This window comes from Culex pipiens, chromosome 2 (genome assembly GCF_016801865.2).
Source record: "Culex pipiens pallens isolate TS chromosome 2, TS_CPP_V2, whole genome shotgun sequence".
NCBI classification, from domain to species: domain Eukaryota; kingdom Metazoa; phylum Arthropoda; class Insecta; order Diptera; family Culicidae; genus Culex; species Culex pipiens.
Window position 1 is genome coordinate 144,424,711 of NC_068938.1, and position 21,919 is coordinate 144,446,629.

Sequence of the window (21,919 nt, forward strand, 5' to 3'; positions counted from 1 at the left end):
TGGTCACTCATGGTCAATATTTAAAAAAAAATCGAAAAACTGATTTTTGTTTGCTAAAATCGAATTTTTGGTGGCTTTATCTTGAAAACGGAGCCCTTAATCATAAAATCTTTAAAGTACTTTTCGATTGCAAGTTCATTTTACATCACAAAATAAGTTAAATTGGTTTTTGAATGTTATTTTGATTTTTCCCTAAAAATCACTTTTTTTTCAAAAAATCATAAATCGGTGGAAGATTTTTTTAACCATACTTCTCTGTAGGTCAAAAGTTGCGGGACTTTGTCCCCTGAAACATATAAAAAAAACTCGAAAATAATTTGGGAAATTGAGTTTTTGTGAAAAAAAAAAGATTTTTCAAATCGGCATTTTTTAACCATGTACCATTTTTTTCCTCAATAGTCCTCAACAATACCTACAACTTTGCCGAAGACACGAGTTGATAAAAAAATTCACTCAAAAGTTACAGCTGTTTAAATATTTACGTACCATTTTTGTAAAGACAACAACCAAAATGGTATGGATACTTGTATGGGTTAACCAATGACGTAAAATAGTTTCTTTGGTGATAGAGATGGCCCTCACAAAGTTTGAGCCAAATAAAAATAATAATAATAATTATAAAAATGGTCGAAATCAGCCAATTTGATAGAGAATTGCTCTGGTTGTTATGTTACAGACATGATCAGTAAGACAAAGGACATTGCTGAATAATAAAAATACAAAAGATGCGTTTAAAAACAGGATTGGGATAGTTCTTTAAAACGAAAAATTTTGCCGATTACATAAAAATTTAATTTTTTGTTTCCCTGTGTATGTGTGTGTATGATTTCAACTCCGTCTTTGGAGATCCTACTCTGGCTACATATAATTCGAGATCTAAAAAAAAAACATCTCTAGATTCTGACTCCAACGCCGGTTTTTGAGAATTTGGCGACTCTCACTCCGGTTCCAACTCCACCTACCCAATTCTATTAAATCCGGATCCACACCCTTGGTCCATGTGTTGGTTGCGGACAATCAGTTTTCGAGTTAAGCTTTGAAATAAGTTTTGTTTTTTTTAGCTTCTAGTGGCTGTATTGGCAGCAGGCGTGGTCGAACGATTACGCTGTCCGCTTTGTAAGCGGATGATCATGGGTTCGATTCCCATCTCCAACCTTCCATCGGATGGGGAAGTAAAACGTCGGTCCCGGCCTTATTTGTTGTTAGGCCGTTAAGTCATTCCAGGTGTGGGAGTCGTCTCCCTGCTATAAGTACAAACAACACACCAACCCGGTGGCATCGCTGGCGACAGTTCGAATCATGGGGTTCCTTGGAGTAAAAAGAGGTTTGGGTGCTCTCCCCATTCAAGCCTTTGGACTCTTGGGTTCGAGCAGAAACTTGCAATAGAGACCACAAAAGACCTTGGGATCGCTAAAGTGAGTAGATGGTTTGATTTTTTTACTGTTTTTAAAATATCAGTAGCCGGGTCCCCCAGTTTGGCTGGGTTCGATCCCAGTCGGCTCCGGTGGCATTTTCGAGATGAGATTTGTTTGATCACGCCTTCCGTAGGATGGGAAAGTAAATGTTGGTTCCCAATTAACTTTCTTTAAAAACGTTAAATTTCCTTGGAGTACCAACTTAAATCTTTTCTGTTGACTTCACCAAGCTTTGAAAACGGTACCGCACATTTCCTCTTGTAAACAAGTCAGGAAGTCATCGCCATCATCATCGAAAAGATCGCCATCGTCACCTCCCCCCTCGGGAGAAATGGCTGTTCCTCGCGAAAAGTCACAAAAGCCAAAACCCGGACGAACTTCAAGGGGTTTTTCCACTCAGCAACGTCTGAGACTGTTGAAATGTGAGTCAGCGAAAAACATGTTGCACAACGCAGTGCACACGTTGTTCGTTTAGCGATTTTTTACGAGGTATTATTTTTGTTGTTGTTGCCGCGATGCTGTTGCTGCTTTTGTTTGGTTTTAAATCACTGTCGAAAGTGATAAAGTGCAGTTTGATACCGGCGGGGTTGAAGATTGTTTTGCTGTCGTTTTTGAGCGTTTTGTTTGGCGGCATGATTAACGACGTACTTGCGAATCAATGCTTTGGTGCAGTATAAAAAATAATTTGGTCATTGAATTGCGTTAGAAAAGATGTGATGATTGAGAATTGCAACGCTTAAATGCAGCAATTTAACTTCAAAAGGCTTGTCTTAATTGAAAACACTTTCAGTACGATTTAATAGATTACTTCAACCTGCAAAAGATCAAACGATACAAGAATAAAATGAAACAATTGACCAGTTTTACCCTTACAAATACCCACTAACTAACCAGTTCCAGGAACAGATAACAAAAGAAAAGCCACACAATAGAAAGAGGCAGAGAGAGAGCGGGTAGTGCGAGTGTATTAAAATGTGAACCGCACCCGTTCACTAGGTGCAATCGATCGGAACAACCCGTTGCCTCCAACAAAGTTTACGGATCTCGGATTCGTAGTACAAGGTAAAGGTCCTTTCTTTGGCTCCATGTAATAGTGTGACATTGGCGAGAACTTGTCAGCAAAGAAAAATTTTTTAAATCGGTGAAAGGGTCATTCTGAAAATTAAATATTTAGTAATTAAAAAATGTTAATCAACAATCGAAATCATGCATTATTTTATATAAAATGTAAAATGAAGCTCAGTGGAATCACAACTTTTCGAAAATTATTCGATCGGGAAGAATTTAGTTTAGACCTGTAAAAACATCTTCTATTTGACTAATTTGAAATGTTATAAGGGTAATTTTCCGCAAACTCACACAGCAGTTGCCCCAACCCCTCTTCGATTTGCGTTGAACTTTGTCCTAAGGGGTAACTTCTGTCCCTGATTACGAATCCGAGGTCTGTTTTTTTTTAATATCTCGTGACGGAGGGGCGGTACGGCCCCTTCAATATTACAACATGCGAAAAAGAGGTTGTGCAGCCTGAAACGGTGATAAGATAGAAATTTGGTGACAAGAGGTCTTTTATGTAAAATTAGACGCCCGATTGGATGGCGTACTCAGAATTCTGAAAATACATATTTTTCATCGAAAAAACACTAAAAAAGTAGTTTATGCAACAAGTTTTAAAAAGAAGATTTTTCAGCACGAGTCGTACATTTACCCAATGAGGTTCACCGAGTTAGATAAATACGACGAGTCCTGAATTTTTTTTGCAATTCCGAAAAACACCGTTTGAGTGAAATTATTAGTCAAATGTTCATGTTTTTTTTCAATAAATCAATAAATCAAATTTCAATCTAAAAGATTTTTAAAAGTATAACTATTTAAAACAAGTGTTGAAAAGTTCAACATTTTTGCAATTCCGTCGTGAAACTATTTACTTTACTTGTCATTCTTGAAGGATGAATAAGTCTACTTTTCTGAACCAAAAATAATAGAATCAAATAGTAACACTTTTCAAAATAAATGCTGAAAAGTCCTACTTTTCAGCACTGAAATCGATACTGAAAAGTTGAACTTTTTAGCACTTGTTTCGAAAAGTTATACTTTTCAATTTTTTTACAATTTAAACGGTTGATTGACAAAATATATGAACATTTCACTTTTAATTGGGTGATTTTTTGGATTGCAAAAAATGTTGTATGGAACTTGTTGCAAAACTAGATTTTTTCAGCACAACCTCGTTGGATAAATGTACGACTCGTGCTGAAAAAATCTTCTTTTTGCAACTTGTAGCATAAAAAAAAAGCAAAGCACTCCACTTTAACGACCCCCGGGTCTTTTGTGGGCTCTGTTGCAAGTTTCTGCTCATTTCTAGGCGTCCGAAGGTTATGTGTGGTGAGTCACTCAAAACCTCTTTTACGCTAATGGACCGACGTTTTACTTCCCCATCCGATAGAAGGCGTGGTCAGGCAAATCTCGTCTCGAAAAATTCCACCGGGTCCGTCTGGGATTGAACCCAGGCCATACTGGGGTTTGGAGGCTACCACGCTAACCACTAAACCACCGGACCCGGCTGTAGCATAAACTACTATTAAAACTCTGCCATTTTCCGTAACTCAACTGTAAAAAAATTGGAACTTACATTTCAAGGGAAATTTTTCGTGTTTTTTCTACCTTTGCAGGGTTATTTTTTAGAGTATAATAATGTTCTACAAAGTTGTAGAGGAGACAATTACAAAAAAGTTTATATATAAACATAAGAGAGTTGCTTGTAAACATCACGAGTTATCACGATTTTACGAAAAAATGTTTTGAGATATCAAAACATGACCTTGGATTCGTGATCAGGGACAAAAGTTACCCCTAAGGACAAAGTTTCACGTAAATCGAAGAGGGGTCGGGGCAACTTTCCGGTTTCGTGTGAGTTGATAGAGAATTACCCATAATTGATTGAAATTTTTTTTTCAAATTTTTGTTTTTTTTTTTTTGGGAATTACAAAAAAGTGCTTAAATTCCATGACATATGAACACTTTGGTCCATGGTTGTTCAACAGGGGTAATGCATTTAAAAAAAAACTATTTTTATTTTTGCATTGCCATTGACAACATGAATTTTTACAAAACAGACTCACACTTTAACGAACAAATTAACAATACTTTGCCATACTTATTATTGTCAAATAAAAAAAATAACGAAAAAATCATTGCAAAAAGGATAAAAACATAATTCCTTGTCACGGCGACACTCCGTGACTTTCCCACAGCTTTTTCTACCACTTTCATCCGGTGAAAAGCTGGATTTTTTTTGGTGCTCAGCGACTCTGCTCCGGTGGTGGGTTTTCCCGTTTGAAGTTTCGTGCCGACACCAAATTAAGGGTCGAAAACAGCACTTAGTTCCACTCTCTGTACGGACAGCCTACCGGCAAAGTGCACTCTGCCCACAGAAAGGGCAAATGCGAGCGCGAAATTACAGACTTTAGCCGAGAAGAAGTGGTAGAAGTGAAAATGGCTAGCCATTCTTGCCCCGGGGGGATAATTTCCACCGACCCCCCTATGGAAATGAAGGGGCGGTGGTTTTTGAAAAAAGGGTGATACCGAAGCCAAGTCGTTTTGTTGGGGGTATTTTTCTTTGTCGTTTTGTTGTTTTTCCTGCAAGTTTAACCATGCGGGCTAATACAGCAGGGGTGGTTTCTTCGTGCAAACATTTGCTCTCAATATTTGTACAATTGTACATGTGTTTGCTTTAGTCATCCAGACGAACCGCAGAGATAATCGAAAAAACTAGTGTAGATTATTACGGTTGGCTAGGCTGGGAAAATTGTTTTGTTTTTGCCCTTCTTTCTTTTAATATCTAGCTCCATAGTCACAGTTCCACAGTCTGTTTGGCGTGTTCTAGGAGTCTCTAAAACTAGGGTAGATTTTCCCTCGTTCACAGAGTGCGAATGAGATTGCTGTTTCTGTAAATTATAATTATGTTACACAGAGCATTTGCATACATTAGTGTCTACCTCGGCCGTAACGAGTTTCCCGGGACAAGTTCCAGGACGGGGAAGTTTTGTAAACCGTGCTCTGACTCGTAACATGAAACGATGTAAATTAACCGGATAAAACAACATAGACACAATTAATTGAATTGAAATTTAAATGATTACCTGGAATGGGAGTTGTTTCACTGCGTTAACTGGGGTAATTAAATTATTATTGTTCCCAGAATCTCATCATTTAAATCGGCTTTTGAATCATATTGCAATCAACTGATTGCTGAATTCTTGAAAATTAAATAGTTAATTTCTGGGTCATGGGAATTTCCCAACAGAATATCAAAAATTCTCATTTCAAAAACCTAAACTTTAAACAAGTTTCATAAAACATCGAAAATGGTTTTCCAAACAAAACATAACGAAAAGTGGAGCAAAATAAACACACCGCTGCCGACTGCTTCCAGCCAAAAAGTTTTTCAACCCCTCGCCAATTATATCCGACTGCGATGGCCGGGAAAAAGTACCACCTGCTGCACTACCTTTTCTGGGCCGCGGTGCAGACCACGTAAAAATTAAACAACAAACGGACGGCGTAAAAAATACAAACGTTTGCATGTTCCTTTTGAGTCAGACACTTTTTCCGTCAAGATAAGTCTCACAATTGCGAAAAAGACAACAAGACAACAAGACAACAAGAACAACAAGAACAACAAGAACAACAAGAACAACAAGAACAACAAGACAACAAGACAACAAGACAACAAGACAACAAGACAACAAGACAACAAGACAACAAGACAACAAGACAACAAGACAACAAGACAACAAGACAACAAGACAACAAGACAACAAGACAACAAGACAACAAGACAACAAGAACAACAAGAATTCTTGTTGCACTGTCAGTTGAATCAATCGCAGACCTTCCCGGGCCGTTCCAAATTTTGTGACCGGTGCAGAGTGAAAGGCACAAAAACCCTAAGAAAGTTCGTGTGGCCAACTTTTACGTTGGGGTAAACGAAAACATCGCCCCAAAAAAACCTCTACCGTCACCTGTCACCTGGTGCGGCGGTACCGGCGCTGTCAAGCAATAATGATGACGTTTAGCAATTTTCGTCCAAATTAAAATGGAAAACCGGAACCAAATGTTGACGGTTTGCGGTGACGTGGCAGAGCGTGATGGTTGTTTATTGGTGGAAGGAAATGGGGTAGAAAGCTCAACAATGATTGTGGTATTTTTACAGCTAATCAATTGCTATGTCTCGCTGCCAGTTGGTGGATAACCCATGAATGATTAGCTTTAGATATTTTATTTTATTGCAAATGATATTTAATTTAAAAAAATCGAGATTCATAATGGTCACTAAATACAGTTGCAAACTTAATGAAAATGCATTTAGTGGTGAGATAATTATAGTCCTGGTTACGAAAATATAATGAAGTAGTTACAAAGCTTCTACATTTTGTTATCTGATTCAGTAACAAAAAAGTTCTCTCTGAAATAAACCTCTATGGAACCATTGTTTGAATGTATCTAATACAAATATGTTTAGTTGTTTAGAAACAGGCTGGAAAATTTTCATATTAATCAGTTACGGCAAACAATATATTAAAATATTTTTGCCTATAAGATATCAAGTTTTCTTATGTACTTTGCGTGAAACTTTGTCCTAAGGGGTAACTTTTGTCCCTGATCACGAATCCGAGGACCGTTTTTTGATATCAGTTCACGGAGGGGCGGTACAACCCCTTTCATTTTTGAACATGCGAAAAAAGAGGTGTTTTTCAATAATTTGCAGCCTGAAACGTTAATGAGATAGAAATTTGGTGTCAAAAGGACTTTTATGTAAAATTAATGGCGTACTCAGAATTCCGAGAAAAAAAAATATTTTTCATCGGAAAAACACAAAAAAAGTTTTAAAAACTCTCCCATTTTTCGCTACTCGACTGAAAATTGTTTTGGAACATGTCATTTTAAGGGAAATTTAATGTACTTTTCGAATCTACATTGACTCAGAAGGGTCATTTTTCATTTAGAACAAAACTTTTCATTTTAAAATTTCGTGTTTTTTTTAACTTTGCAGGGTATTTTTTAGAGTGTTCTAATGTTCTACAAAGTTGTAGAGCAGATAATTACAAAAAAATGATATATAAACATAAGGGGTTTGCTAATACACATCACGAGTTATAGAGATTTTACGAAAAAAAGTTTTGAAAAAGTTACTTTTTGTGTTTCTCTTTGTTTTGTCGTCCGTGTCTGTCGCGGGTGACGGTGAAAGGCCATGATCAAAACTTTTTTTTCTTCGTAAAATCGCGATAACTCGTGATGTTTACTAGCAAATCCCCTATGTTTTTATATCAAATTTTTTGTAATAGTCTACTCTACAACTTTGTAAAACATTGTTACACTCTAAAAAATAACCCTGCAAAGTTAGAAAAACGCGAAATTTTAAAATGAGAATTTTTGTTTCAAATGAAAAAATGACCCTTCTGAGTCAATGTAGATTCGAAAAGTACATTAAATTTCCCTTAAAATGACAAGTTCCAAATTTTTCAACAGTCGAGTAACGGAAAATGCGAGAATTTTTAAAACTTTTTTGTGTTTTTTTTTGTTGAAAACTAGGTTTTGCCTTCCTCACTGAGGTAAGGCTATAATCCTGCTCTAAAAATGAACTTTGTATAAAAACGTCGTAGACCCACCTTCATGTATACATATCGACTCAGAATCGAAAAGTGAACAAATGTCTGTGTGTATGTGTGTGTGTATGTGTGTGTATGTGTGTGTGTATGTGTGTGTGTATGTGTGTGTGTATGTATGTATGTGACCAACAAACTAGCTCATGTTTCTCGGCACTGGCTGAACTGATTTGACCCGAACCTGTTGCATTCGACTTGGTTCTGGGTCCCATAGATCGAGTTTTATACAAATTGAAGTTTCGATAAGTAGTTCAAAAGTTATGTATAAAAATGTGTTTTCACATATATCCGGATCTCACTTAAATGTATGTAAACTATGTCCGGATCCACCATCCGACCCATCGTTGGATAGGTTATCAAAAGACCTCTCCAAAGAGTCTACAACATTGAAGATCTGGCAACCCTGTCTCGAGATATCGTCACTTAAGTGATATTTATGTACTTTTTTGTAGCCGGATCTCACTTAAATGTATGTAAACTATATCCGGATCCACCATCCTACCCATGAGTTGGTTAGGTTATCAAAAGACCTTGTAACCTATCGCTTGTATGTAGTACAATCTCTGGTCACAATGCTTCGCATAATCCTGTCAAACTGAACCGTAGGGACAAGTTAGGATATTGTAATTAACCATTACACTTTTACAACATAAAACAAACACACAAGCTATCCCTTCGGCAAGCACGACTCACATCTCTATTGCGTCAAGTTCGAAATACGCAAACAAAAGCTTAAAATTTTATAAAAGGGACTTCTTCATTTTGAATCGTCCTCATTTGCCGCTACCGACTAGAATCCGTTACATATATTCTAGTCCCACCTGTAAAAGTCTTGTAATTTAAAGTGCAGTGAAATTGTAAATCAGTGTTGAATGTTAACAGCATTCCAGTAGCGGCAAAATGTGTCAGGGAGTTGGTCCCAACAATTCACCATCCAAACTAAACGCAAAGGACCGCGCTCAAAGTCAAAAGAGGTCGTTTGGTTGGTGGTGCATGGAGTGTCACAAATAGTGAACCTCCAAGTTGGCAAAGCGCGCCAACCCGAGAATTCTGTAGAGCGCAATGGCGGAGGCCATCCGACACAAAACCAAAGACACCAAAACCGTTGCTGCGCCAGGCCTGGCCGGAGGAAGATCCTCCGACTTGACTCGACCACCGCGGGATACATTAGAACACACGAACACACACACACATGGTTAGGTTAGTTTAAAAACGACGAAAAATCAATAAATTAGGACAGTTAAACGCAATAAACTTGACTTTCTCCATATCCCAAAGCGACGATCTTTTGTGATTCTTTTTGCCAGGACAGTGCGATTAGCTGAATCGAACCAGGATTGTGAAAGGGTAGGTACAATTCTCCTTCCCCACGTCAAATGTGAGCAGTTGCAGATTTTTACATCTCTCTCTCATCTCCAAGAGTCTCAAGTTCTGGTTTTTATTTAATTTTCAATTAATGAACTAGTTGTGGTAATTGCCCCCTAGTTCGTTATTACAACCTTTCCAACGAGTCCAAAACATTGAAGATCTGGCAACCCTGTCTTGAGGTATGGCCATTTAAGTGATATTTATGTACTTTTTGGAAGCCGAATCTCACTTAAATGTATGTAAACTATGTCCGGATCCACCATCCGACCCATCGTTGGTTAGGTTATCAAAAGACCTTTTCAACTAGTCGAAAACATTGAAGATCAGGCAACCCTGTCTCGAGATGTGGTCACTAAAGTGATATTTATGTACATTGTTGTAGCCGGATCTCACTTAAATGTATGTAAACTATGTCCGGATCCACCATCCGACCCATCGTTGGTTAGGTTATCAAAAGACCTTTTCAACGAGTCCAAAACATTGAAGATCTGGCAACCCTGTCTCGAGATATGGTCACTTAAGTGATATTCATGTACTTTTTTATTCCGGATCTAAAAAATAGATGAAATTTGTGTACAACCCCATCAAATCAGCCATTGTTGGTAATGAGTGAGGATGGCTCCAACCACATAGGTGGATTAAGTTAGTTTTTTTTCGGAATTCTGGGTACGCCATCAAATCGAGCGTCTAATTTTACATAAAAGTCCCTATGACACCAAATTTCTATCTCATCACCAGGCTGCAAATTATTGAAAAACACCTCTTTTTTCACATGTTCAAAAATGAAAGGGGTCGTACCGTCGCTCCGTCACGAGATATCAAAAAACGGACCTCGGATTCGTGATCAGGGACAAAAGTTACCTCTTAGGACAAAGTTTCACGCAAATCGAAGAGTGGCCGGGGCATCTGCTGTGTAAGTTGGCGGAGAATTACCGATATATGAAAACTAGCTGTCGATATGCTTTTTTCGTCGGGTTTTTTTTTCAAGCGCAATCAAGTTTACAACAGGATGGTTTTGAGGAAGGCATCAATCTTTGAGGCAGTTTTAAAATAGTAATTAATTTATTAACCTTAATTTTGTACAATGTACTTAGATATAACATAAACTACAAAATTGATGAATAAGGTCCAATTCACATTTAAAATCATCAGCATATTTTTGTTTTTGTGTTTTGCTTTGTATTTTCAGTTTATTTTTTGCTTTTGATTTTTGTTATATGAGGTATTTGGATAATACTTTGTCCATGCATTCCCTTTGTCAAATGTTTTTCCATACCAGTCTCCATAGAATTTTGGGAGCTGATCATACAAAATGGGTATGTAAAAGTATGAAATTCTGTATCTTGAGAAGTAATTTTCTGTTCGATTTGGTATTTTTCTCAAAGTTGTTGGTTATGATTAGGACTTCTCGGAAAAAATAAGAAAATATCCGATTTTTTCATTTAAATTTTTATCACTTGAAAATTAAAGTCCCAAAATACGTACTGTTAAATAATCGAATTTTATTGATATGCACAATTAAATTTTCAAAATAATTGCCTTTTTTGACATAGGGAATGCATGGACAGAGTTTCATCTAAATTAAAAAATAATAGTGAAAATATCGCATCAAAATCAATTCGTACTATGTTTTATGTTTTATGTTTTATGTTTTATGTTTTATGTTTTATGTTTTATGTTTTATGTTTTATGTTTTATGTTTTATGTTTTATGTTTTATGTTTTATGTTTTATGTTTTATGTTTTATGTTTTATGTTTTATGTTTTATGTTTTATGTTTTATGTTTTATGTTTTATGTTTTATGTTTTATGTTTTATGTTTTATGTTTTATGTTTTATGTTTTATGTTTTATGTTTTATGTTTTATGTTTTATGTTTTATGTTTTATGTTTTATGTTTTATGTTTTATGTTTTATGTTTTATGTTTTATGTTTTATGTTTTATGTTTTGTGTTTTAAGATTTTAGGAGATAGCCACGAAGAAGCCTGGATTTGGACCACTCTTACCAGCTAAATAAGCTAAGTATCCTGCTTTGAGTTTAAAACACATCCCACATTTCTAAGGCAATTCAAGAAGACAGCTTCGTTTAAAGTTCGACGGCATAATTTCACCCCTAATTTCCAGTGCAGAGAAAACATGCAGAATTGGAAGGTGTGCTCCGCCCCGTGAAGATAATATCTTCAGACGGTACCAGCATGACAACAGCAGCAGACGCTAGTGGGGCGTCATTGCTGCATGTGCTCTGTTGGTAATGAGTTTGCCGCTGGAAATTAGTTTTTTCCGCAAAAGCTCACATTCTTGAAATATCTCGCCGCGTTTGCACGGAAACTTGGGTTGGGGTGTAGGATCCGATAGTTCTTCTTCTCCTGGCACACGAGAGCACTGGGTTGGGCGTGTGGTCTAATTTTTAAAATTGTTAGAATTCCTCACTTAAATAAGCTAAAATATGAGCTTGGGGCGAGGAAGTCGACGTTTGTTTACTTTACTGCTGCTGGCTGGCCGGAAGTTTCGGGCTGGAGAATGTTTGTTTGTAGCTTTGGCGTGCCGAAAGGTAATCGAGGTTGGAATACATGAACTGTAAGTTAGGACCTGGAAGCGCGCATAAGTTTGGTTCCAGGGCAGCAACAACGGAATGTTTGTACACGTTAGGTTGTATAATATTACTTTTCACACCCCACGTGGCCACCCCGCCTGATCCCGGTGGCCACTTCTGGACAGGTTCACATCAAAGCGAGAGGCTTTTTACGTAGAAACACGTGAGAGGAATACGCGAAGAAATATGGCGGAATGACGTGTGCAGTGCCAGTTAGCGGTGCGATTTGTAACCGACACCCGGCGGCCGGAACCGACCGCCAAACGGTTTCTGTTGGTGGTGACACTGCACCACCCGGTGACCTGGGGGCTGACTGTGAATGAAAGGTTGCTAATTAAGTTTAATGGTGAGATTAAAAGGCCGTTGTGGGACATGATAGATTGGGCCAATTGGATTTTTGATGAAAGCAATTGTGCTTTGCCATGTTAGGCATGTTTTGGCTATATTTAAGATTATATTAGATTAAATAACAAGGTGAGAGTAAAATGCCAAAGAATTATTTTTTGGTACTACCGAGAGGATAATGCCTCAAATTACAATATACGCACAACAACACAAAATTGCGTTCATTTCATGTCAACTTTTTTAAAAATCACTTTATTCTTAGTGAGTGTTCAAAATCCTCAGATTTTTTTTTGCCTACAAAAACGGTTATCAAATTGGATTTAATTAATTCAATAGTTTCAAAACCAGCCGCAGTTGCAAATGATTTGATAACAATTAAAGAACACTCAGATTATCTTTCAGTCAGAATTGAGTAAGAAATTCATAATTCTTCAAGAGAAAATTGATTTTGCTAGTAGGCAATCTAATTAAAAAGAGCTGTATAATTTTACTGCCCTTAACCTAATGCCTGATTGTTTTTTTACTTCTTTGCCTTCATTCAAATGTTACGTAACACCAAATTTGTAAATTTTTGAAAATTTTAGCAAAGAGTAGTTTTTTGGTACCATTTTTTGTTCGTAATTCTCTATGGTTCAAATGACCCAGTTTTTAGTTTAAAAAACCTCGAAAACTTAAACATATGTATTTTGGGAATTGAACTTGCAGCAATATGGATATTGCATATTTTATTTCTGGTTTTTGCTCCCCTCCTCTTCATAACTTCCCTGAAAAATCTGGTAGCAGAGGAAATAGCGGTTCGAAAAAAAAATCCTAAAAAAACTTGTACAATCGATTGAAAACTATTCAAGATACTTTTAAAAACCTTTTTATTTTGCATTTTTAATGAAATAAAGCACTTTAAGGCTTTTTACAAATTTTAAATTTTGGGACTACGCATCAAAAAAAGATGCAAAAAATCAGCAAAAAAAAAGTTTTTTTGTGAATCAATTGAATTTTTGAAAAACAATGTTTATAGAATTTTGTGATACTTTTTGTTTCAAAAAATTCAAAAATTAGGCTTAAGTTTTTTTCTATGATTTTTTGAAGGTATTGTCGTTTAAAATAAAATAAAATTGAAGTTGATTTAAACTTTTATTATTTTCTTTAAAGTTAAATTCAATTTGCATTTGAAAGGTACTTCTCAATTATAAGATTGATTTTGAGAAAATTTTATCAAAATTTCAATTTTTTATTGTCTTGACAAAAAGTGTCCACTCTGCAATTATTTTTCACAAGCTGAGAAAATTTTGCAATTTTTTTGTCTTTTCATTCCTGTGATAAAAACACTTTACTTAGAATAAAATAAAAAAATGGAGTTTTTTGTAAAGCATAATGATGAGATCTCAGAAAGTAATGGCCCAGTTCTTTTAAAAAAATCTCTCGTGAAATCAAGTCTAACATGCGAACGTTTTGTTTAATTTTTTGCCCTTTTTTTAAAGTTATTCTTGATTTTAAAAATATTTCAGTATTTGTTTTGATAGAGGTCAAAAAATTTCACGAATGATTCATTTTCAAAATCGAGCCATTAGTTTCTGAAATATCGGCTTTTGTGTTACGCTCAGAAAACTTAAATTTGTATATTACTTCTTTTTTAGTAGCTGTATCTCAGGAAAAAAATCCAAAGTTCAAATAGAAATTTTTTGCGTTTTTTTAATTGGTAAGAGATGGAATCTTTGAAAATTTAACAAATTTAATTTTTTTATCAATATAAAAATTGTTGTAACTGAGATTGGTGTGCTGGAAGTGGGGACGCGAAGTCGTGATTATTCAGGTTAATTTTTTGTGTGTGCTTTTGTATCGCTATTCGTATGGGTTGAGTGCATAATTTGTAAAGGTGGTGTAAACAATATTCGGAGTGAAAAGTGATTTTTTGCAATTCCGTCGTGAAAATACGTCCTTTTCCTGTCATTCTTGAACGACGAAACAGCCTACTTTTCTATACCAAAATTAACAGAATCGAATAGTAACACTTTTCAAAATAAATGCTGAAAAGTTCTACTTTTCAGCACTGAAATGGGTGCTGAAAAGTTGAACTTTTTAGCACTTGTTTCGAAAAGTATCTCTTTTCAACATTTTTTTGATTTGAACGATTTATTGACAAAATACATGACAATTTGACTTAAAATTTCACTCAATGTGTGTTTTTCGGAAATGCAAAAAATGTTGTATGGAACTCGTTGCAAAACTTGATTTTTTCAGCACTCGTCGTATTTATCCAACTCGGTGAACCTCGTTGGATAAATGTACGACTCGTGCTGAAAAAATCCTCTTTTTGCAACTTGTTGCATAAACTACTATTTGTTGTGTGCCTTTGGTCGTGAATTGTGTGTGTCTTAATTTATTGTTTTGTGATTTTCAAAGCCCTTCCTATATCATCGTTGATCGGAAGGCACGACGTCGGGTGGATTGTGTTTAAATTTATCAAGGTTTTATTTATTTGCGGTGAAAAAAGCCATTTCTATATAATGATCGAAAGACGCACTGACAATTTGGATCGTTGAGTTAATAGTGGAGCAAAATAACTGTGTGTGAGTGATTTTGTGTGCTAACCAGAAAGACCTTCCCATAGCATCGTTGCTCGGAAGGCTCGCCGACGGGTCTGTTATGAAAGTCCTCCCCATAGCGCCGTAGCTCGGGAGGCATCGAAAAGCCAATACCTTATCCTACTAACCCAAAAAAAATATTAATCACGTGATGCTTGAAGGAGATGCTGTGGATTCAACGGTCTCAAGCGGTATCAACAAGTATATAGCGAAAAACTGTGTGCTTGATGAGTCTGCAACTTCAACTATCGGACTAACATTCCTCCCTTTCGTTGAACTGCAGGCTTCTTGGGAGGGCGCCGGTATTGACTAATAAAGTAGGGATCTTCAGAGGTTAAACAGTGAACGGATGGTTGGCTCCCACTGATCATTAAATTCAGCTTTATCTGTCAATAACGGATTAGCAGCTCATTGGCAGTCAACCATGCTCATGCTCATGCTCAATATAAAAATTGTTGTAACTGATACTGGATTTTTTTATTTTACAAATATTCTTTATTTGGTCAAACATAATAACTTGATATGAAAAATATTATTAAGAGCGAGTTTTTCACCAATGTGTAACAGGTCGTATCGAGTTGCTCCGATTTGGATGAAATGTTCAGCTTTTGTTTGTCTATACTTGAGATGAACTTATGCCAAATATGAGCCCTCTACGACAGGGATGCCAGATATACAGATTTTTCTGTGTTTCACAGACATTTGAGCTCCTGACAGACTTTTTTTTGAGGTGCACAGACTTTTTAAAAACTTTATTAAATTGTTATTATGTTAAAATATCAAAAAACGAAGTTGACTTTATAGCTGTCGGCCACCATTGCTAGTACCAACCACTAGTGTCTTCCTTTTTTTTTTATCTACAAGGACTTCGCCGCCCTGGGCTCCTAAGTGTATGAAAGTATGGCACGGAGCGACGGCGCCGAATACCCATATTTACACAAAGAATTTTAGAGCGCCCGCCGGGGGATTCGAAGCGGCGACCTCTGGATTGTGAGTCCAGTGCGCGGTCCGATTGATCCACACGGGCGGGACAAATATCAATCGAAACTTATTTCGTTAGTCTTCAAATGCTTAAAAACACAATTTTTGATAGATTTCTTTGACTTTAAATTGATTTATTTGAATTTTAGACAAAGACACAGACATACACAGACTTTTTCACAGACATTTTAAAAAATCATGTGGCATCCCTGCTCTACGACAAAGAGAAGTGGGATAAAACGGGCTTTGAAGTTTGAGGTCCAAAAAACATAAAAAATCTTAAAATTGCTCGCATTTCCGTAAAACTTCATCAATTCCAACTCTCTTAGTTGCATTCGAAAGGTCTTTTGAAGCACTTCAAAATGTGCCATAGACATCCTGGTTTGAATTTTTCTCATAGCTTTTGTATATTATTGTTAAAAATTGTTTTTTTTAAACCTTAATATCTTTTTGCAACAGCCTCCAACACCCATACTCACATAGGTCAAAAGTTAGGGTATTTCATGGACTATAAGCCTACGGTATTACGGTATTTTGGCCAATCACAGTTTTTCTCATAGGAGCAATTCTCTACAAAATCGGTCTTTTTTCTTCAATTTTAATTTTTGTATTTTTTAATCCGACTGAAACTTTTTTGGTGCCTTCGGTATGCTCAAAGAAGCCATTTTGCATCATTAGTTTGTCCATATAATTTTCCATACAAATTTGGCAGATTTCCATACAAAAATGATGTATGAAAATTCAAAAATCTGTATATTTTGAAGGATTTTTCTGATCGATTTGGTGTCTTCGGCAAAGTTGTAGGTATGGATATGGACTACACTGGAAAAAAATAATACACGGTAAAAAAAATTTGTTGATTTTTTTATTTAACTTTTTATCACTAAAACTTGATTTACAAAAAAACACTATTTTTTTTTTTTGATATGTTTTAGAGGACATGAAATGCCAACTTTTCAGAAATTTCCAGGTTGTGCAAAAAATCATTGACCGAGTTATGAATTTTTTAATCAATACTGATTTTTTCAAAAAATCGAAATTTTAGTCGTAAAAATAAAAATTGTTTGGGTGAGACTTAGAAAACATCAATTTTCCTGTTTTTAAACCTTTGCATTGCAATATCTCAGCAACTAAAGGTCGTATCAACAAAGTCCGAAGAAGCAAAATATAGAGAATTTTCTCAGCTTTTCAAAAATATTTTTTTCAAAACTGGGCAAACATGTGCACTAATTTTAAAAAATGAAAGACTGCGACTGTTTTCAAAAAAGTCACTTAAATATGGCTATAACTTGAAAACGGTGCACTTTATCAAAATTTCACTAAAGTACTTTTTGATTGCAAATTTGATTTTACATCGAAAAATGAAGTTGAAAAATTTTTACGACCAAAATTTCCATTTTTTTGAAAAAATCAGTATTGATTAAAAAATTCATAACTCGGTCAAAGATTTTTTGCACAACCTGGAAATTTCTGAAAAGTTGGCATTTTATGTCCTCTAAAACATATCATAAAATAAAAAAAAATAAAAATAGTGTTTTTTTGCAAATCAAGTTTTAGTGATAAAAAGTTAAATAAAAAAATCACCAAATTTTTTTCCCGTGTATTATTTTTTTCCAGTGTAGTCCGTATTCATACCTACAACTTTGCCGAAGACACCAAATCGATCAAAAAATTCCTTCAAAAGATACAGATTTTTGAATTTTCATACATCATTTTTGTATGGACAGCTGCCAAATTTGTATGGAAAATTATATGGACAAACTAATTATGCAAAATGGCTTCTGTGGGCATAACGAAGGCACCAAAAAAGTTTCAGTCGGATTAAAAAATACAAAAAAAATCGAATGACCGAAATCCTAGAGAACTGCTCATAGTTTTTCGATTTTTCTATAACAAACATTCTACAACGTTAGTTTTTGCCCTGTAGGCTTCCATAGTGGCACTTTTTGGTCTCAATTTTGTCATATTCGTAATTCTCGGAAAATTTCACGTTAGTTAGAAGTATTGTAATTGTAAATTTGATTGAATAGAAAGTGTAATAGTGTAAATAAGTAATATCGAAAAATTAAAAATCTGGATCTTGAAAATTAAACTTGTAGTGGTAAAAAATGAATTAAAAATTGTTTTTTTTAAGATTCTAGCTATTTTTACTGCATAGTCTAAACTAATACTTACAACTTACAGGGAAGCCTCCTGGGAAGTTTGAGATTATTCAAATAATACAAATGAAATCCAGGGCTTCGAATTCCCGAGGTTAGATCAAGCTCAATATTTGATTTCAGGGAGTAGCACTGGGTTGTTTCCTGAGTTGAACCACCCTAGTGTTTTAATCTAATCTAATCTAATCGAACACAAGCGCAGCCAGTCCGAAGAAAGCATCCGGGAAGAACTTATGGTTAGATTACGCCTCAAGTTCTTTCTTGTCATTATTAATGATTGCAGTACTTTCGAGAACCCCCGAAATGTATTACACTCACTAAAGCGGCCCGGACTACTACGTTGCATTAACCGCAAGAGACAGATTCTATGAACGGAACCCACATTTCATGGAATCATCAGGGGAAGAAGAAGAAGTGAGGACATACCGTACCAACCACTTCGAGTTAATTATAGAATATGGTGTGTAGTGTGTGTAGGGGAATCGTTGGGAAAGGGATTGTTGTATTATATAGTAAATGACCTTGTGACATTATTTCACCACTACGGATTAATTCACTCAAGGGGAGTCAACCTCTCGGTGGCCGAGTGGCTAGAGCATCTGACTACCAATCCAAAGGTGTGAGTTCGAATCCCACCTGATTCCATGCGTTTTTTGTTCATATTCAAAGTTCAATTATAGTCGAATAATTTCAAGGAGACCGGTCGGGAATCGAACCCGGAACCTTCCGCTTATGAGGCGGGAGCCGTAGCCATTAAGCCACGGGCCGGTCCCTATAACCACCCTAGTGTTTTAAAACCAAATTTATATAAAATTTGTTTGGAGAGGCAAGGGGGAGTCGCGAAATGCCGAAATTTGTGTTTCGTAATTTATGAATGAACCCAAATACATTGTGACCCCGATGGTTTGATACCAGTTGTTGTCAAACAAATGGGGTAACTTTTTAGTTTGACACCCACTTTACGCAGAGCTCACACATACTACCAATCGTTTGGTTTGATAGTAAGTGTGAGTCCCGTGTAAAAAGTGACAGTTCGTAACTTTTTGGTTTGATTTTGACCAACTCACTTACTCATTGATATTCTTTTGAAACTTCGGAAGAGAATTTCGTCATCGTGTTTCACCACTTCCCACTTTTGTCGGAAGAAAATTAAGATCAAGTATGGTGTTGTGTTCTGAAATTCAAAATAATTTCATTAAATTGCCAGATTTTATGAAATCATGAAGAAACAAAAAACCTTCCAATAATCAGTTTCCAATAAATACCATCCTCAACCCTTGCCTCAACCCCTTTTCAAGCCGTTGACCTAAAAAGCTCGCGTGCACTCCGCACCAAAGTAACGAGTGCTGAAAATGGAAACACATCTTAGCCTCCTCCATTAAAGCTCTTTCCGCGAAGTGCTACAGCGCCGGGTGGCACGACGTGCAAACTTTGGACCGGTATAGAGTGGCCGGATGTCCTGGAGCCCGCTGCCTGCCAATGATGTGATTACACTGGTTCGCAATTTCCTTTCATTCCCAGCTTTGATGGAATTCCTCCAATGGAATGACGCTCCAATTTTTTTTATGGCAGCGCCCGCCATTATGGCAATTTGACAAGAGTCTTCTTTGCTTTACGTTCGCGTCAACCAGTGCCACCTTCCTGGGCGCGCGTATACGCACGATTCCGGAATAACAAGGATATTAAAATATAAATGGAAATATGGAAATGAAAGCGGAAATGAATGGTTGCCGCCGGGAATGTTCGTTTACTTGTGCTTACTGGGTAAGTGAATCACTTCGTGGTGCGGTTTTGTGTCCAGTAATATGGGCAGCAGAGAGAAAAAAAAGCTCGAATGGCTGCCAAGAAATCTGGCATGTATCTTTCTGTCTATCTGTCTGGGCGTAATATTTTTGCTGCCTCTCCAGTTCAAATGGAAAAGTTGGTAATTTTACTCTTCATGGTGAGGGGTAAATCGGGACAGAAATGGAAAAATAATGAAGGGAACGAAAGGATTTGGAATGCACAAGGAAGGATGGAAAAAAAATGTTTCAGTAGCAAAAACCAACATGAGATAAGGATGTCAGTTATGATCTGTCCAACCATCATTTTTTTCTCTCTCCCAGTGGTTCAAACTTGACTAAGGTCCAAACCGGACGTCAGCTGAGTTTCCTAGCATCCGGGATGTGATGGGACCATAAAGAATTGCGGATGTCTATTTGCAGCTGGCACGAATAGGGTGATCAGCTGTAACATTTTCAACAAAACTTCATTAAAAAATTAGTGTAAAAACTGTTTCATTTTACACAAAATATTCAGTTGAGGCAAAAGAAAAATAACAAAGCAATCGATTATCACCCTAATTTTTGGCACAGTAATACTCTGATGGATCATGAATTATGTGCGGAAAAAATTAAGCATTCAGTAAAAAAATAGAGTGAATGTTTCGGGTTTTAACTGCTATGCAAATTCGTTTTGCATACATGCTGGAGAAAATATGGTGGTTAAAATGAGTTTCATGGGAATTGATGCTCTAAAACTGCTAGCCAAAATTTGTGGTCAGTAATTATAAAATGTGTTAGCTACACAGAAAAAAAATGATGGTAATATTCATCAGGAAATGGTGACAGATTTTATGGCAAAAAAAAATGATTAATTTTACCCCAGAAAATGATGAATTTTCATCAGTTATTGATGAATCAGGTTCACATTTTTACACATTTTTTATGTAATATTACTTAAAAATAGAGTTAATATTCAACCTACCAAATTTTCAACATTCCAAAATTCAACTTTTTTTTTCTGTGTAGAGTTTATTTTGAGCGAGTATTTAGTTTGCATCCAATGAGGTCTTCAAGGATTGAAATTTTATTTTTGAACAATTTGGTAGAGTTTTGGTCCGTAAGGGTTTGTTCAAAATGAGCCTCAAAATGGTTGAGTTTCATCAGTCAAAATTTTGGTAAATATTATTAATGTTTTCAGATTATAGCTTCACAGAAAAAAATGATGGTAATATTCTTAAGGGAATGATGACAGGTTTCGTGTCAAAAAAAAAAGTGTAATGTTGCATCAGAAACTGATTAATTTTCATAAGTTTTTCGTGAATTTTTATCAGGTTCACATTTTTACATAAAAAAACAAACTAGTAAAATTACTCAGAAAAGAGGTAAAATTCAACCTACCAAAATTTCAACCTTCCAAAATTTAACTTTATTTTGCTGTGCAACGTCTCCCCTTAAAATGTTTAACAAATTAAGAGGCAGTTATTGTAAATTTTGCTCGGTTTGTTCTAGAGGTGCTCTGATTTGGATGAAAATTTCAGCGTTTGTTTGTCTATACATAAAATGAATCATGCCAAATATGAGCCTTCTACGACAAAAGGATGTGGGGTAAAACGGGCCTTGAACAGAGAAAAAAAAGTTTAATTTTGAAAGGTTAAAATTTTGGTTGGCTGAATACTAAAGTTTTATTTTTAAAAGGTTCAATAAGCTATTTTGTTTCATATGTTTATAGGACCTAATAAAAAAAAGTGTAGAATATTACCTCTTTTTTGAGTAATTTTACTAAAAAAAATGGGTAAAACTGTGAACCTGATGAAAATTCATCAGAAACTGATGGATATTCATCAATTCCAGATGTAATATTACACTTTTTTTTACACAAAATCTGTCACCGTTTCCTGATGAATATTACCATATATTTTTTTTGTGAAACAACAACAAAATGTAAAACAAAATCTTAAAATTGCTCGCATTTTTGTAAAACGTTATACAACTCTTTAAAATGCATTCGATTGGTCTTTTGAAGCGCTTCAAAATGTGCCATAAACATCC

The 21,919-nt window shown here is 35.8% G+C and overlaps 2 protein-coding genes across 2 annotated transcripts in view; one reads left to right on the forward strand and one right to left on the reverse strand.

The window, feature by feature from the left end:
• Positions 1-21,919, forward strand: part of LOC120423628 (protein yellow-like) — a 564,570-nt gene that overhangs the window by 9,699 nt on the left and 532,952 nt on the right. The gene's annotated exons all lie outside the window — the stretch shown is intronic.
• LOC120430972 (uncharacterized) overlaps positions 12,254-21,919 on the reverse strand; it is a 131,586-nt gene continuing 121,920 nt past the window's right edge. Inside the window, exon 5 of the mRNA XM_052707012.1 lies at positions 12,254-12,353. Within this exon, the coding sequence (XP_052562972.1) occupies positions 12,254-12,353 (100 nt within the window). The remainder of the gene's footprint in view (positions 12,354-21,919) is intronic.